This window comes from Pithys albifrons, chromosome 6 (assembly GCF_047495875.1).
Source record: "Pithys albifrons albifrons isolate INPA30051 chromosome 6, PitAlb_v1, whole genome shotgun sequence".
NCBI classification, from domain to species: Eukaryota; Metazoa; Chordata; class Aves; order Passeriformes; family Thamnophilidae; genus Pithys; species Pithys albifrons.
In genome coordinates, this window is record NC_092463.1 from 21,203,229 (window position 1) to 21,221,149 (window position 17,921).

General features: G+C 41.5%; 1 protein-coding gene across 4 annotated transcripts in view; it reads left to right on the forward strand.

Moving 5' to 3' along the window:
* The window catches only part of STON2 (stonin 2), a 73,376-nt gene that overhangs the window by 18,915 nt on the left and 36,540 nt on the right, over nt 1–17,921 (forward strand). For all 4 annotated transcript variants that reach the window (XM_071557735.1, XM_071557732.1, XM_071557733.1 and 1 more), the window contains exon 4: nt 3,623–3,820. In XM_071557735.1, coding sequence (XP_071413836.1) covers nt 3,623–3,820 — 198 coding nt within the window. The remainder of the gene's footprint in view (nt 1–3,622; nt 3,821–17,921) is intronic.

Genomic DNA, 17,921 nt, shown 5'->3' on the forward strand with positions numbered 1-17,921 from the left:
TGTCAGGGCTCCAGCACTGTCAGGAAATTATTTGTCTGTCTGTCCACGCTCAAGCAACTGCTCTGCTGACTAGATAATTACCCAGGCTGACATCCAGGCTGCCTGGAAACACATTTTGAAAAGGGTTTGCAAAGGGGGATTTCCAGAGTGCCGTGAGAGTGGAGAGGATGGGATCCTAGGAGAGAGAGATGTTGTCTTACTCTGACTTTAATGCTACAGTATTTTTGCACAGGTTTCCCCAAACGCAAATATTTGTCCCAAAGTGCTCACAGTCTAAAAAAATAGCAATATAAAGACGACTGGAATGTAGTGGTTATCCTATAGGAGCTATGTTTAAAACCCAAGGCTAATGCTGGACCCTTGTTGTCCTGGGAAAAGTGAAGGCATTATTGGGGTAGCAGAAATCTGGGGGAACTGATATCAAGAAACAGGGCTGAACAACAAGCAAGAAATTTTGAAGATGAGAAGAAGGGTCAAAACCCTGAGGTATAGAAATGATAACCACCCATAGTGAGCCTCACACTGAAAATTATCTTTACTTAGGATGTTCTTGTAAACCTTCATTCTTCTGGGTTCACACAGAGTAAATGGTTTGTTTCAAAATATTTCTGCATTTTGGATTTATGCATAGTTAACTTCACAGCTACCAAATAATTTGGATTTCTCCTTGAGAAGCAAAAACTCTTGAGTGAGGCCATAGAAATATTTAGTCATAGGAATTATGTATTGTGGTGCCCTCTTCCCTGTTTTTCTTTTGATGGGAAAAGAAGAAATTTGATTTTTATGTTATCATCAGGGTAGTCAACTTGTGAAAATGGTACTACAAAATTGTGAAAAATTACAGATTTAGGCCCACATGAATGTTCCTATCACAAATGTTACATAATCTGTAAATGATCACAGCCAGTGGGTGACATAACATTTGCATTTGTTACACAATGGGCCTTCAGCTCACATCTCATATTCTATAGCTGTTAGCTCCACCCTTCAATTCAAGGAGGTATTCAACAAAGCACCAAAATTAGAATAAGGCAAGGTCTGTTACATCATCCTTCCTAACCCCCCCTCCACTCCACACACACACACAACCACCCCTCTTTCTTCCCAAGAGCTTTGTCTGGTTTTAAATGGCTCAAGTAACTTGGACTCCTACCATGTCCCTTGAAAGGCTATCCAACACTAAGGCAAATTTCAGATTAGCTATTTTGTGCTGTTCTGTCTGAAAATAGGCAATGCGTGCAACACAAGATCAACAGCTGGAAACTAAACCAACTGTGTTGCTGTCCTAAAATCAGAAAAATCTGACATTCTACATGATAGGAAAGGAAATGATGCTAACAAGGTTTGTTCTAATACAGTTAAGGGATCAAGGAACAGGTCCTCAAAACATCAAAGAGGAATGAATGCTTCAAGGTAAATCTGTATATTAAAGGCCAATCAGTTGTATTAAGAACAAACATGTCAAGAAAAGTAAAATGCATGTAGAAGGAAACATTTTTCAGTTTGGGAAACAATGTGTTGATTTTCAGTATCCAACATGTGCTACAGAATTTGCATTTTAGGGATAGTTCTGGCACTGGTCTTTGAACGTAAACATATTTCTGGGAAATTCCTGCATCAGAAAGGCCATGACTCTGTATCTAATGGCATTAGAGACCGAATTCAAAATTTCTCCAAAAAAGCCCTACCTCATTTAGGAATTTGGCTGCAGCATTTCCAGGAATCTGGAGAGCAGCAGGAGCATCTGAAGAGGGTCCTTAAACATGTGTAGATGTTTACTTTTGCTTGTCTTGCTTTTTGAGGTTGATAGATAGTGTTTTGGCTCAGCATAGGGGAAATTGCACTTTTATGAGTTCCAAGGGTTAGTGTTGGGCAAGCCAGAACAGTCACAGGTTGAAACTGATATAGTAAGATTTTAAAGAATATCTATTGCAGAAAAAACTGTCTATGGTTGTGGTTTTCCAAATGACAAGACTCTTTCTTTAGGAAAAAACCCAAACAATTTTATTATTTTAAAATGGCCCTACTTATCTGGAATAAAATTAATTTGCTCTTATATAGAAGTATTTGGCAACACTCATAGACAAAAATTGGTTTTGGAAAGCACAAAACTATTTGGCAGTATATGAGTTATTATATCTTATGTGTTTCTAAATTAGCTTATGTTTTTTTCATATTGCTGTGACTGACTTTAAACAAAAAAAGAAATACTGCAAATCTAAGGGTTTTTTTAATAAAATAATTCCAGTTTCTAGAATTCCAGATATACAGCTCACTTTAAAAAAGCTTTGCTTTTGTTGGTGATTCACATAAGGAAGTCAGCTTTTAGCTTGTCTTCTATGTTCAAATAAAATGCACTGTCTGTCAAAGCAATTTAAGGTGAAGTTTTAAGGGTGGCTTTTCAGGTGCCTCGTGCCATGTTTAACAAAAGGACTGAGAGAGGGAACTGACAGATTATAATCATATACTTATCATCCTTTTTCTACAGGCATCAAGCACAATGCAGTGTGCAGTTACTGGAGGGAGGAGTGAGGGGTTTGGTTGTGTCTCTAACACAACTGTCAACCTCTGCAATAAGGACACAGCTCTGACTTTCAGCTCCTCACCCTTAGGGATTACTCTGTTCAGAAGCTGCTCAGTACAGAGGCTTACAGCTGTGCACATAAAAATATATCAGTGCCTGCTTACCTGAGCCTAACAGTGCAGATATGTAAAATAAATTCAAACATCTCAAAAGCAAGGCAGGGAACACTGTTTGGATATTCCTGTTATGTACACAGCAATATTTCCATAAGGAGGTGTCCCATCACGTCACTTGGATGGAGTAGAGAGATAAATCCTCTTTAACATTAATCTGCCATTTTCTTCTGAAGTATCAGGTAATGTTGTGGGCAAAGAGTATACAATACAAAGAGTACACAATGCAAATTCATAGCAGTGGACGTGTAATAACGTGTTCTGGACTCTGCATGATGATTAGGCAGAACTTAACTGTTTGACATGCAAGTCTGGCAAATGAGTAGAATGGGATTTTTGGTCTACACTAAGCAGAAATGTTATGCAGTATATCCAGATTGGGACGTTCCATCCCACATGTTCAGAAACAAAAGCCATTCCTAGTGCACATCAGTAGGTCAATTTCAGTTTATTTTTATATTCCTCCTCCCATGCAGAGCATTCCTGAGATGATGACTGCATTTGAGTTGGTGTCACAGATAGGGAATACTTAATTCAACATAATAAAACCACTTCAAAAAAATCTGTGATACTGTAAAAACTCCACTGTGTTGCACAACACACATATTCAGAGCTTGTCAGCAGTGTCAGAAACATGAAATTTTTTCTGAAAACTCACAGCTTCTCTTATACTTGAACAACAGGAAAGCGTACAGCTGCCAACAGTATGGGATCTAAGCAGGCAGCAGTAGTACTAGAGGGGGAAAAGCACCAGGCACTAGTTAAATTTGCTGTGTGTTTGTTATCAGATAACTGTATTGCTGTGGATGTTGGAATACATATTGCAGAGCCTCACTACACTGATCTAGCATGTCTTTGGAATAGCTGTGATCTTCTGGAAGATTGCCCTGTATGTCTCTAACCAATACCTGTTTTCTGCAACCAGTGTCTGCATCAAATGCACCCAGCTGGACTTCCCCCTCTTCCAACTCTTCTGAGAGGCAAGCCCATGCCTCAGAGAACAGCTGGACAACCAACTCAGAGGACACCAGCAGCCCAAGCATTGCTCCCTCCTACACAGATCTGCAGTCAATTAATACTGAGGACCTGACCAGTGGTAGAACATCTGCAGCAGATTCAGCTGGTAAGAGGGAATCCTTCAAGCTTCCATATAAATCTTTTTGATGCTACTGAAACTCACTGCTCAGAATTGAGCCACATGGAGCAGATCCAAAGCAGAACAAACTCAAGGATTAGGCAGACTAACACTTTGTTCTACTCCAAATCCCAAATAATCATATTTGGATTTTACATCCCAGGGATCTGTGCAGGCTCCTGAAGTAAGAGCCAAATGCAACTACCTGTTGGTGGACTTGGAGCATTTCTGGTTTTCACATATCACATCAGGTTAGGCTGATCTAGGAGCTAGTTTGAAGTATATTGTGGGACAGGTTGGATGCCTTTCCTGAACTTCCATGCAGAAATTTTCTTACCTTGACGGTGTATTCAGCTGGGTCAGGTCCAGCCCTTTGTGCCCCTTTCTGTTTCAGTGAGTGCCAAGACACATGTCATTTGCTGAATGCGTTCTTTGTACTGTGCTTTGCACTGTTATTGCACAGTAATGCTGAGAGAGTGTAGGAGATGACAGAGAGTGCTTGGGTAACAGATTTTGACTACTTAAGGATCCTATATCTGACCTTGTAGGGCTCTATTCAAATGCAAAAATGTGGTGCATGGTATTGTAGCTCATTGCTCCTCAGTTGTACTCTAGGTAATCTCTGAAGGAGGAGAAATAAAGCAGAGTGGTGCCACTCATGTCATGCAGAATTGAGATGGTGGGAACTCCTGAATGACAAAGTTGACTTTCACAGCACATAAAAAAAGTAGACATGTCAGGGCGTGAAAAGGAAAACAAAATACACAGCTCCAGGAGGAAGCACCTGCAGTATGTTGGAAGCTGTTCAACCCAAGTTGAGGAAGGTCAGTAGCTCCCCAGTTTGGTGGTGGAAATTGATTCTCTGGTGACACAATAGCTCAAGCATGTATTTTCTTTGAGGTGGTGAATGTAACAATATGTATGAACTAAGGCCTGTTTGGGGAGGATGGACCTCCTAAGCCTCACTGAGATCATACACTCCTTCCATAAGAAACATACACATACATCACCTGCAAAGAGTATTATTTAATTGTTCAGTGAACCTGGGTTGAACATCAAGGCAGGTTTATAAACAGCAGCATAGTAGGTACTGGCTCAGTGCTTAAGACAAAGGATTTGTGGAGAAGTAGTAGTTACTTTGGATAAGTTTGTTACTTTCTTCAAATAATAAACTTGCCACAAATCTGTCTAATCATTTTTATTTTAGAATACTTTGCTTATCTGTACCTCTGAATTTGGAACCCACTGGTAGAAAAGTAGTATAGGCAAGCTGGCATTGTGTGCCAGCATGAGCATCAGTTCTGTTCCAATGACCTCATGTCTGTTAGGGTGAAGTGTAATACTTTTCTTCTGGAGTATGTACTGGGTATTGCTGTTTTGTTTATTTGGTATAGCTTGCCAAAGAATTGCTGTTGTAGCTCAGGATGTCTGCATCTGAGGAAGAGGAATGAAGGATGCCCAGTTCATATATTACTTTGCATCATGTAGAAAAGCCAAAAACAAAAGTGCTGCTGTATATTCCTGGCATACATATGGAATTATGTCCTATATATGGCCAAAAGTGAAGCTGATACTTCAGTAAAAGCTTTGTGTGCAGCCTTCTTACTGTTTCTTTCTCAGTCAGTCACAAAGTGGCATATTTATTAGCAAGATGCATTCCAGTCGCCTATAAATTTTGAAAACTTAAAAAGTAGGTAACACCCGCAAGGCTGTGTCATTAGTTAAAAGATAAGATACACTACCTTAGTGGTACTCCAAGTGCGAAATACATTGAGCCTTCCTACCACCAGGTGTGGTGTTTACAAAAGAGCAGCATGAACAAAGTGCCTCTCTTTGTCCTGTTCCTGGGACACCTCACAGCCCACCCCTGAGGCGGCTGCTGGCATCAGGAAGATTTGTGGAGGTGAGTGAGCTTAGGATCTAGAAGCCATGGGTGTACAGTTCTGGCTGCTTTTCTGTTGTTCTCTCCACCCTCATCCCACACTCATAGTGCATAAATGGACAAAAAAATGCATGATCACTTTCTTGTCTCCTTCCTCTCTGCCCCTCTCCAGAAATTCAGTTCTTCAAACCTGAGTTGATTCAAGCATTTAATTTTTATTTCTCTTCTCAATGGACTAGCTGCCTCAGTCTGTGGTGGAGTTTGAAGGCTCCATCAAGGCAATGAAGGAAAAGAAAGGAATCCCCATGCTCTGTGTGGTGAAGTCACGTTGGCTGCTAGCCAGTGTGTTGACTCTAAGGTCCAGCTTGATGGAAAGAAACAAAATCAAATTAATTTCACTGCTAAAACTCCCTATGAAAGTAAGAAATCAATGTTGGATGTACTTAAGTGATGACGAAGAATCAGGTCTAAAAAGTAGCTTGCGTCTAATACTGTTTCAAGTGAGAAAAACCTAGTGATGAGAAAAGCACAAAAAGTTCTACTTAGTGGTGGGATGCTGGCTAAAATAACTATTTTAGCCGTGGTGAATTTTTATTGCCTGAACAGCATAAAAGGGAATCCAGGATACTCTGTTCCATAATTTCACCACTTCTCTTGAATTTATCCTCCATGCAAAATGTTTAAGCATCAACTGCATGTGAAAGTTCCGGACACAGGGTTTTGTGTGGGAGCAGATGAGAGCCTGAGGTAGGTCTGACTGCAGGCACACACAGGGACAATTCACAGCAATGAGAATGCACAGTTTGGCATCCAGGGCTGGTAGACTCCAAGCAGGTAAAATTGTCTGGAAATTAAACTTTCTTACAATTTCTCACAAGATTTGAATGTAAAACAATCCGATGGGCTTGAGCTTTATTTAGTGCATGTGTTTATGCAAGATATGGCCGAGAAAGATATGTGAGAAAGATGGGAGAGGCCTGAATGATCTCATACTGAAAGTTTACCCTTGCTGCAGGGGACTGCAGAAAGCCTCCCCACTGATGGAGTTGGGGTAAGCACAGTGATGTCCTGTAACAGCAGCAAAGTTCACAGCAGTGAAGGTAAATATTGCATAAGCAGAGCTGAAAAAGATTTGCTTTTCTATCAAAGTGCATCTAGAAGATGCTTTACTTTATTGCCTATACTAGTTTGAACTCTGGCACCAAGAAGCCTTTAATATTATCCTCGTCTTTGTCAGTACAAGGGGCTATTTAGCCTGCAGCAGCAAGCCAATAAATGTGGGTCAAGTGATAGCAGCCTGTCCATTTAACGTGGGCATGTTTACATGGTTATAACAGCAAGCACTTTGCAACAGCTGTGGTTTCACAGTGTGCATGAAGCTGTATTTGGTGCTGGTGAAGTGGCCCCTTGCCTCAGCCTCTTGCCTTGCCTCGCTGTGTCACTCAGCTTCGATCAATGAGCCTGAAAAGAAGGCAGAACTTTTGGCCTTTGTGCTGTGCTCTGCAAGATAAGTAACACAGGACATCTCTGTTACTGATACAATACAAGTATTTGTTCATTCTGTAGCAGATGCCTGTCTCAGCTTTCAAGAAAGGCCAAATATCTACGAGTCAGAGGAGCAAGGGAGAGGCCTTCTTGTAACTGTGATTATAGATCTGGAAGCACTGAGATCTGTCTGAGATTGTGCACAAATACCTCACAGCTAGATTTGGATTTCTGCATTTTACCATTCTTCTTTAACATAATTTTTATTTATATCAATTAAAATTAAATATTGACTTGGTCAATATGTATATAATAAATATATATGTTTGCCTAGCTCATAAACTATATATTCGGTTACAAATTTAATAGAATATATGATAGAATCTAAAGCTGTGAGTGTCTATGTCTATGTGTAGGCATTAGTTTCCTGATAGCAATTTTAGGTGCATTGTTGTTAGTTCTGTTGTGATTTGTATATTAGGAAAGCTGCAGCTACACCGTGTTTGATGTTGGTCATTTGATGTGCTGACCAGTTGTTCTCTTTGGCATTCTTCTGAATCTCTGGGACTACTAGGATACTGAGGAAATCATTATGTTAATGTTTTCTGGGAGCATCTGCATGTTTGGAGGTAGAAGGTTGCATGTGTGACCCCTAACTGCTCAAAATCCAGAAAGTTAATAAATAACACAAGGAATTAATTCTGAGGATGTTATTATTTTTGAAGTATCATTTAATTTAAGGGTGTTCTGCTGCTTCTGTTTTAAAAATTGGACATGGCAATTCAGACAAGCTCAGCTCCAGCTATTTCTTTAGGACAATGGACAGCACATAATAACTTTTCAAACTGTTTCCTAATGCTTTGCTGCAGTAGCTTTCTCAGAAACTTTTTTGCTGTAACTTTAGCCAACTAGATACTGAGTGCTGATGTGGTGATTACCAGAATGATGTTCTGTGGGTTTCAAACAGACAGTTTGGAACAGATTATATAGCTGTGCATTATGGTTGCACTGAAAGCCAGAAACAGGCTATACGTTCTGAAGTTATTTCATGTTAATTACCAGGGCAAGGGGGAAAGTAATGTATGCTGATGGCTACCACCTTCCATCCAGAGCTGCACTTCAGTTATGCTGTGTAAGTATTAACCAGGTTGTTCTGGTGTCCCAGTCCCACACACATGAAAAAACTTGTACATGAGAGTCTGCCAAACCCCGCTGGAGAGGCTGCAGTGGGGAATGTCAAACCCTTGCTTCAAGGAGGGAAAGACTCCAGAGTACCATGAGCAAATAGCACCTAAAATGTACTCTCGCACAACTCCAACCTGTAAAGGCTAAATTCAGCACCAGAGGCAGGTTTTTCTTTCCTTCTTCACATCCCATACCAGCTAGCAATTCAGTAGTTTTATACCCTAGTTGTTGTCCCATATTTTTCTAAAGCATTTCTAACTACTTTAAAAATAACGCATTGTTAGGACAGAACTAGGAAGCTGGGTCTAGATCATTCATAGCAGTAGAAATGTGATCCCAAGATGGACCTGTGTACTGCAAATCATCATCTCTTCAATTCTTCCTGGCCACAGTATCCCAGTGACCTCTGTAGTAGTGCTGTTCTCATCTCTGTTTGGCAGTGGGGAAGCCTGCAGCTCTGTTACACAGGCTCGGTGAAGCAAAATGGCCTTTGCCATATAGTTTGACAGCCTTGCTCTTTTCTGGAGACTGCAGGTATAAGCAGTGGAACAGTCACTCCTTATGGCAGGCAGGAAGGCACTGAACCTGGTTGCCCAGAGAAGATGTGGATGCCCCATCCCTAGAAGTGTCCAAGGCCAGGCTGGATGGGGCTTGAAGCAACAAGGTGTCCCTGCCCATGGCAGAGAGGTTGAAACAAGATCATTTTTAAGATTGCTTCCAACTCAAGCCAGTCAATGATTCTATAATCCTAGAATATCCTGAGAAAATATCTGCATAATATTTTTTCTAATTAACATCAACTGCACCAAAGTTTACCCCTGTTCAGACATCTCCATCCCTTCAAAACTTCATTTTTAAAAAGGACTGTCCTAGTGATAACACTTAAAGCAGAACTGAGATGTCACTGAGCTCAGCTCTTTCAACTCATGCCCTCAGCTGGGGCTAAATGCAGTCTCTGAACCTCAAAAGGTTCAATATCTGCCTCAACTATGCCCTAGAAAAAACACTGATTACTTATCTTCTCTACTACCTTGCCTCCCAAAGAAGAGTGGTTGATGCTGCCATAGGACTATGCAGTTCTTGCTTTTTCCTCAGAGATGATGAGGAATTTCAGGGTGCAGGAGGACAGGATTTAACATTGCTCTCATAGTAAGAAAGGAGTTAGAAGAAAGCTCAGAAGTATCTGCTCCTAATAATGCCTACTAAGTTGAGTCTTGTCCTGCTTACTCCTGTGAATTAATCAGGCCTTCCTCGTTCCTCCACAGTCTGAGAACACCAGGTTTAAGACAAGAAAGATGCTAAGTGTGACAGGGGAAAGTGGTAGCATGAAAGAACTGAGTCTTGATTTTCGTTATTCCCTGGAAATGTTTTAATTAAAAGCTTTTTTATCTAAAATACATGTCTTTTAAAAAATTCATAGTTTTGCTGTTTAATTTAGTGTTTTCTTGTCTGCATGCTAGCACAGAATCAGTTCTGATTTCATCCATGTCAGGCGCCCTGTGCTGCAAACAGCTAAAGGAGCATCTCTTTGTTCAAGTGCTGAGTTTTCTTCTCATGGCTATTCTGAAGTGCAGGCTACAGTAACTGTAGATTTGTATCAGGGTCATCTTTGTTATAGAAGAGCTAAGTGCTGAGCCTACATGGTATTCTTGATAAATTTCACTCTTTCCACACCTATTCACTGATATTTTCATATGGTCAGATCAGCTGAAAGGAAAGCAGACAGAAGTCACAGGACTAACCTGCTGATACCCATTTATACAGGCAATATCCCAAGAGAATAGATGTGGGTCGATGCTTTGTAGTTTCTCTCAGGCCAAGTAAGGCAGACTAGGTGGTACAAAGCCCTTTATTTGTGTTTGTAAGGCTGTGATTCCTCAGCCATGGTGTTCGCATTGGCTCCAGTTGCTCTCTAATACAGTGCAAAAAGCCACAGGCTGATGTGATAAACCTGAGGAGTTCAGTAGGAGATTTTTCAGCTGAACAGGACATTTTGGTGTGAAGCTTAATTGGAGATGGAATGCTTAAGTGCAGCAGCTATCTGTGACTGCTGTGTTGAAAGAGGAAGGACTTGGTTTGTTCGGAGCAATTCTGCAGGATGCTAAATAGCTTCTGAACCTAAAGCTGCTGGGAAAGAAGAGCACCAAGATATCTCCCCACATCCACTTCTTTCAAAGTGGCAAACATCAGTTCAACAATGTTATCTCCCCTTTTGCATTCTGTTCCTGACAGCATGCTGCTGTGCTGCTCTATTGCTGATGGGAGGCAGAAATGGCACTATGGCCATATAGTAGCAGTGGTGCAGCACTGCCCCAGCTTTGTGCTGCGCGGCAACATAGCTGGTGCCCACAGAGCTGACTGCACCCCAGGGAACCTGATTCTGCAGCTTTCAGACAACAGCAGGAGTCACCACTGGGCAAAGTTACCCACCTGAGAACTGGCATTTTCCCCCATCAATTCTACGAGGCAGAGAAGCAAGCAAGGCTTCAGCAGTAGCACCAGTTAACAGGAGCTGTAAATTATTGCATGTGCTCTTGATTAGAGATCCCAGGTTTGTGTGGAATTTTCTGTCTGAATATGAAGGGGCTGAATGGAACTGACAGTGTAAAACAGTGAAAAGGCTGGCAGCAGCAGAGCAAATAAGAATGAGAAATTTCATGACGCCCAAGTGCATAGATTTGCTTGTTTCTCACTTACTGTGGTATCATCTGAAACCCAAGAAAGGCTCAGGGAGTCACTGGACTATGCAGCACCGGAATTGGAAAAGTCATGATGGGCACCTATAGGGGATCAGTTATAGAGTCATCTTCTCAAAGAACAATGTGTGATAAAATGGGAAGCAGGTTTGTCAGAAACAAGAATAAAGTACAGAATCATTTAAGCAAAACCTGCAGCTTCTATGTTGATAATGTTTTTTCTTGTGTCCACTTAAAAACTTGTTGTGGTAAATGTCCATTTTTATCAGAACTTCTGCCTTTATTATTCTTTTATTCAGCCCAGTCTTAGGGAAAAAATGTAACATTTTCTGCTCTTTCAAGATAGAAATGAGCAGAGTTGAATGGAGTACTGAGATTAGTGTAGGGAGATTGCTTATTTATGTCTTTATTTCAACATCTCTGTTTTTTAGCTCATCTATCACTGATCAAATAACGCTGAAATACAGATATGACATGAACCTTGCTTAATGACCATGTTCTTCTCTTATTAGAAACAACTTGGTCTTAATTGTCCTTATGTTTGACAGACAAGACCAAATCTCTCTGCCCAGTCTTAGAACAGATACAAACTTCCATTGTGATTGTGCACATTACATGAGAGGAAGATGAGACTTCACACTGTTTCTTCATTCTGATCTTGGCTAGCAAGAATGAGAATTGTGATCTTAGGTTTTGTGACATGGATGCCAGTCCAGTTTACTTGTCAATACCCTTGTTGCATTGCAGTAAATATCATGGAGACTGATATGAACTAGTCACGTAGGATTCAATTTTTTTAAACCATTTAAAATGCTCAGTACTTTTTGTTAAGAAGTCCAGATCTCAGTTTAGTATGTAAAACTCTTTCCAAGATTTTTGTGTTCCAGCTATTGTTGTTACAGCGTGACAACATTTTCAAATAGCTGCAGCTCAGTGTACCCCTCTCCAAACCTAGCTCTTTAATTTAGTGCCTAAAGGGAGATTAGAGATCCTGTCAACATGTCCTGTAGCTCTATGTCCTCATGAACATTATAGGCTTTGTAGAAATTATGCTATTTACATGCAGACTTTGGTCAACTCTTTATTGAAGCTGGTGTATTTTCATATGTAGACTTTTCAGAGAGCTTGATTCACTTAAGATATATTGCTGACCATTTCTTATCCATATGTTCCTGTGCCAATATTGTTTTTCAGGTAGCTTTTTGCCCTCTCCAGTGTAGCCCCTTTAATATATTTATACCATGTAATTATCTCTCTGTTTTCATTTGCTAAACTGAAAGAGACAAGCTCTTTAGTATGCTGGTCCTCCATTCTTCTACTTATCCTAGAAAGTTTTTCTCAGGTCATGTTGCTGTTTGAATTAGTCTATCGGGTATGTGGTGACCAAAACTGTGCACAGACTGAGGTTTCACCATAGCATGATATCAAGCTACTAGTGTCCCTGTCTTCAGAAATTCTCACCTTGATACATCCCAGAATCTTACTTCCTTTTGTGCCAGTGCATTAGGCAAGTACCTGTGTTTTCTAGGGCAATTTTTACCTCTTAAAAATATGGTTACTGTATATGCTCTTCTTCAGATTTATGGTACCATTTCCATCTGAACTGATTCCTTTAAAATGCTTGTAATGAAAACTAACTGCATTAGTGAGTTCTTTCAGAATTTAGGAAGGGAGCTTATCATACCTCCTGATCTAAGCACAGTAACCTCTCCAAAATGTTCTCTTACCTCATTAATTTCCATTTACATTCCCTACTTTTAGTTATCTAGCCTTCCTCCTCCACCTTTTTCACTGTGCTTTGCATCCTAATTATTAAAGAGCAAGGGCAAAATATTCATTAGCTTTGGCACAGTGTCTAGGTGCACTAATGTTTAATTATGACCACAGTCCCACTTCCTTGCTCTTTGTATATGCATATATGTGGTTTGCTTTTGCTCCAATATGTAATGTTACCACTGAAGATTATTTCTGAGAAAGGTAGGGCCCATTGAGACCCAGCTTTCCAGGCTCACTAGTCCCCTGTTGGCTTTATAACAGTTCTAGTTATAGGGCAGAATTAAATAGTGAGACTGACAAAATAAGTAATCTGTCTAACAAACAAAACCATCTTACTTTGGTGGCTTAAATGTTAGACCAGGGATGAAGCTGAAGCTCCTTTGAAAATTCAACGATTAGGATAAGGTCCTTTTCTGTGAGATTTACATGCTGATTAGTTCCTGCACGAAAGCTAAACTAATATCTGGGGGAGTGAAGGGAAGATATAAATCTTCAGCACTTTTATTAGTGCAGTGGCACAACCATATTTCTACATACTGTGTGCTCTGGTCAGGTGAGGAAGGTGAGGAGAGGTGCTGGGTTGGGACATGCAATGGTGGGAAGAGAGGCTTCATGGGGATGAGGGGTCTGATGTGCCAGGGAACTGTGGATGTGGTCAGCAGACCCTTTTCACCTTTTCTGCACTTCTTTTCCCTTCCTAACTGCCTTCCACTTCACCATGCTTGAGGATACAGGACTTGCCTCCACAGCATTCCATGCCTGACTCCTCATAGTGGAGGGTGGGAGCAGGAGAGGAGCTGGGGCCAAGGCCTGTTTCTGCTGCAGGGTGCAAGCAAGACTAAGAAAACTGAGAAGAGCAGGAGCAGCCAGGTTTTCTGATCCTTCCGCTGTCAAGGGTATGGGAACTGCTGTTTGTGGGAGAACCTCACACACAATTGGCAGGACAGGATCAAGTTGCAGAGGGCTGTGGCAGGTAAGGATCAGCTCTTGGAGGCAGAGCAAGCAATCTCCATCACTGGCACAGGGCAGCTGGGAATCTGCCATGCTGGCAGCCAGGTACCATTGGCTACCTTTTTGCTTTTAGCTGCCTTTATATATTCAGACACAAACATACACAGCGGCACTCAGAAGAGACTTAAACTCTTGAAGTGTGGATTCAGATTGTGACCCTTGTATGTGCAACTGCCTGTAGGAATTTTCTCACTGGGTAAAATCTCAGTATGGATAGCATTTGAGAAGGTAGGTGTCTGTAATAGACACCTTTTGTCTCTGGCCCTAGGGATTTTTGCCTGTTTTCAAAAACATGGCAGTTAAAAAATGCATTGTTTCCTGAAACATCCTAAGGCAGATTTTGGAGCAATGGAATAATTTAATGTATGAGCAGCACAGACAAATAAAATAACACTTAGGTGTCTTCAGTACTTCATAGCAAGAGTAGTGTCGGGCAAGAGATCAGTGGTTACTAACAAAGGGTAATTCATGGTATAAAGTGAACATGTTGAAGTCGGTATTTCATCAAGAAGCTGTTTTGATTATTATCTGAAATTCAGATAATGTGTAAACTTAGACTTGTCACTTTCACAGGTTTCAGGTTATGTCAAAAGGAGTATTTAAAACTCTTTGTTTTCTGGAGACATGAAGAGGATGACTCTCCACAGCACAACTGACATGGCCAGAGGGAGCAGGGTACCTCTGAGTCTGTTTTCATACTGATCTGGTGGATCTGTGAGCCTTTTGAAAAGATATGGTATATGCCATACTGTCATTAAGTGCAGACATCTGATATAGTAGTTAAAATAGTCTGTATAACTTTCTCTACACAAAGAATAGGTGTCTAGCACAAACAGTTGACAAGCTTTAGGCCATTATCCACATGCAGAAAAATAAGTCTACAATTTAAAATTAATCCTCTTTTTCTGAAAACAATTTATATGGTTGGGTAATGGTGAGTGTGGTGATGAGATATGCATGTTCTTACAAGAAATGTGTAGTAAGAAGGGTGCCAGTTCTGAATGGAGTGAAAGAAATTTGTGTTCTTGCATGAACACCAAGAATATTCTTGATTCGCTTCACTAAAACTTGGACCTCCTTCTGGAAAGCCCAACAGAAGTGTTTGTTCAGTGCAGAAAGCACAGGGATTTGTATGTGTTTGTGCTTGCTTCTGCCTCCAATACACGTGCATTTGTATGCTTTGTAGTAGACATGAGTCTTCAGGAGGGATTGGGATGGAAAGGGAGCACATGCCAGTGCACACATACAGAGAGGCACATGGTCCATCTGGCAGAGCAGACAGCTGGAGGGGGTGTTGGTGCATTTGTCACGCCAGCCAGTGTGCCAGTTTCACTGCTTTGCTGTGCCTTGGGCTGCACAGCACTGTCTCCAGCACAGTCAGTTGGCTCTGGAAGGGGGACACAACGTTGGCCCAGGGTGCTTCGCTGTGTTTCCTCTGTGGCAGGCCCTTCACTAGCCAGCCAGAATTAGGATCTGGGTGGGAAAGTTTACATAAAAAAGAAGTAGAGAGGCTTTACTGAAAGCTTTGCTTTCATGAACCCACCACTCCTCGTCCCCTGGCCTGATTTGTTTGTTCAGGCTTGGTTGCCTCCAGCAACGCATTATTAGTGTGAATTATGGTGTATCCTGGGAGACCTGCAGGATTCCCTGCAAGTCTTTTGAGTTCCTCATCTCCAAAGAGGGAGAGACACAAAGGCATTTCACTCTGTTGATGCAGTTGCATGTACTTTGTTCCCCTTCTTTGAATGTTGGTGTGTCTCTTCGGCAAATGCTGTGACTGGACTGCCCAGTCTTCATCTTGTGTCTTCGTCTCAGTCAGTATATTATACTTTTCTTGGTAAAGCCACCAAACTGCACTGCTTTAAAGGCTGTATTTGAAAACTTGCTTAGCTGAAGAGGTTTCAGCAGAGCTATGTACTTGTTATTGTTGTACACACAGATCAGTCCTCGCTGATGGTAGACCTCAGACCTTCAGGGTCTGGCCTTAAGGTAAATACAGATTGTGTCACTCATGAGCAGCTTTCTGTTTGATTTAGTATGGCTACAAAAGCAGTAAAGACACAGTGGAATGGATTAACAATATGGGTATGTTTTCAGGGCCCTGCAAAGACCATACATCTTTGCTAAAATATATGCCACTGCAAATTCTTTAGACATAACAAGTATTATGAGAACTTCCCCACAATGTGATCAAACCCTGCTTTCAAACTCTGCTCAGTTGGAAATTACAGGACTCAGCTTCAGCTCTTTTGGCTCTTCTGTGTCCCGGGATTGCAGGGACCAGCCCGTGTTAAAACCTCATGAAGAGCACTTGATTTCTTGACTAGTCACATATGTGTCCAGAGATGGACAGCATCAGATGAACTGATCTCCTGTAAAGGTCAAAGCAGCTTAGCTAGGAGATGTCAGTGCTCCGTAGTTAAGACATCAACATCAGATGGCTTCTCAGTAACAGAGTAGTGGCAAGGCACATGAGCGTATCAGTGTGGATGCACTCATGCACAGTGGATGCTAATGGGGTGCTATTGGGAGGGCAAGGGAGTTAAGGAAATGCAGAGAAGGTGTCTTGAGTGATTTGCTTTCACCAGCTGATTCAGTTACCAAGAGAGTTGGATGCTGAACAGCCGTGCAGTTCCCTCTGTGTGCTCACATTAAGGCAGCACTTGTTTTGCAAGACTTTTGCAGTAAAGGACGCTGGACACAGCTGGTGTCTAGAGCTGGTGGTGGGCACACTCATGGCTGTACCCTCACCCTGCAAGGCTGCCCTGTACCTATGAGGAGCTGGCTGTCACCTCTGACTGAGGCTTCAGCTCTGCCCTCTGTCCCCCTGCCAAGCTGCTCAGGTCTGGCAGAGGCTGGGGGACTGCTGGGGTAAAAGGGTGGACTGTGCTCTGCTGAGATTGACAGTCCAGCTGCATCCACAGAATAAAACCAGTTTGTCTCGCGTGTCTGAACAACCCAAACCTGAACTAATGGAGCAAACAGGTGTGAAGGGAGAAGGGTTTTGCCAGAGCCAGTAGCTCCTTGTCTGCTGGATAAAAGGAAGTGCAGGTCAGTAGAAATCAACACATTCCTCATCAGATGGTAGGGAGAAGAGTTCTTCAGTGAGCAAAGGCACTGGAAATTAACCCATTGATTCCTGGATCATTCTCAAGTCAAACACCAGAGGACCAGGTCTCATCAGGCTTTTCCTGCTGGCCCTGGAAGCACAGCTTACGTGCCTCTTGATTTCTTTTCCCAGGGAAGAAGTGAGAAGGAAGAAACTACAAGGATGGATGGATGGCTAGGCTATAGTTTTTCTGTGTTTGAATTATTTCTTAGTATGTTAAATAATGAACAGCTTTAATCCCCATGCTCCAGCCCATGCCCTGCTTTACAGAAAGCTTTCAGGGTGGCTCTTGAGCCTCCCAGCTGTGCTCTAAGAAATGTTTTTTAACCCACAAGATCCCTTTTCCCTTCCTTCACTTTAGAATTTTCTCTCTTCCTGTCCATTTTTCCTCTTTTCTTCTCTACTTCTATTCCTTTCTGATTTAAAATAACTTAAATGCTTGAGAACTGTGATGCTGGTGGCTTCAGCTTGTTTCTAGTGGGTGACCTGCTGCATCTTGCCATCTGCCAGGGAAAGTAAAATGGGTAAAGGGACTGTCATTCCCCTTTACTTGGCAGAAGGCCCCTCTGCATGCAGAATTTCTTCATATTCTACTTCAGAGCTTAAATTTCTCTTTGTTGACTGGATAATTACAGTAGCACTGTTGCAAAGTAATGAAGTAATGGTACTCTGAGAAAATGCCTGCCAATTCTAGCAGTAGCTAATGCTACACTGGAGTGCCCTGCTGTGTCATTTAAATCTCATCAGTGATGATAATTTTTGCACCTTGCAGGAGTCTGAAGCTGCAATTTTTCCCTAGCCATTTTCTCTGTTGCATGGTGCTCTAGGACTTTGGCTTTTGGATCTGGATTTCTACTATTGCATTAAAAAAGTGTGTTACCTTTTATGGATGAAAATTTTACATATATTTTCATTTTTCAAATTTCATTAAAACATTTCCCCAGC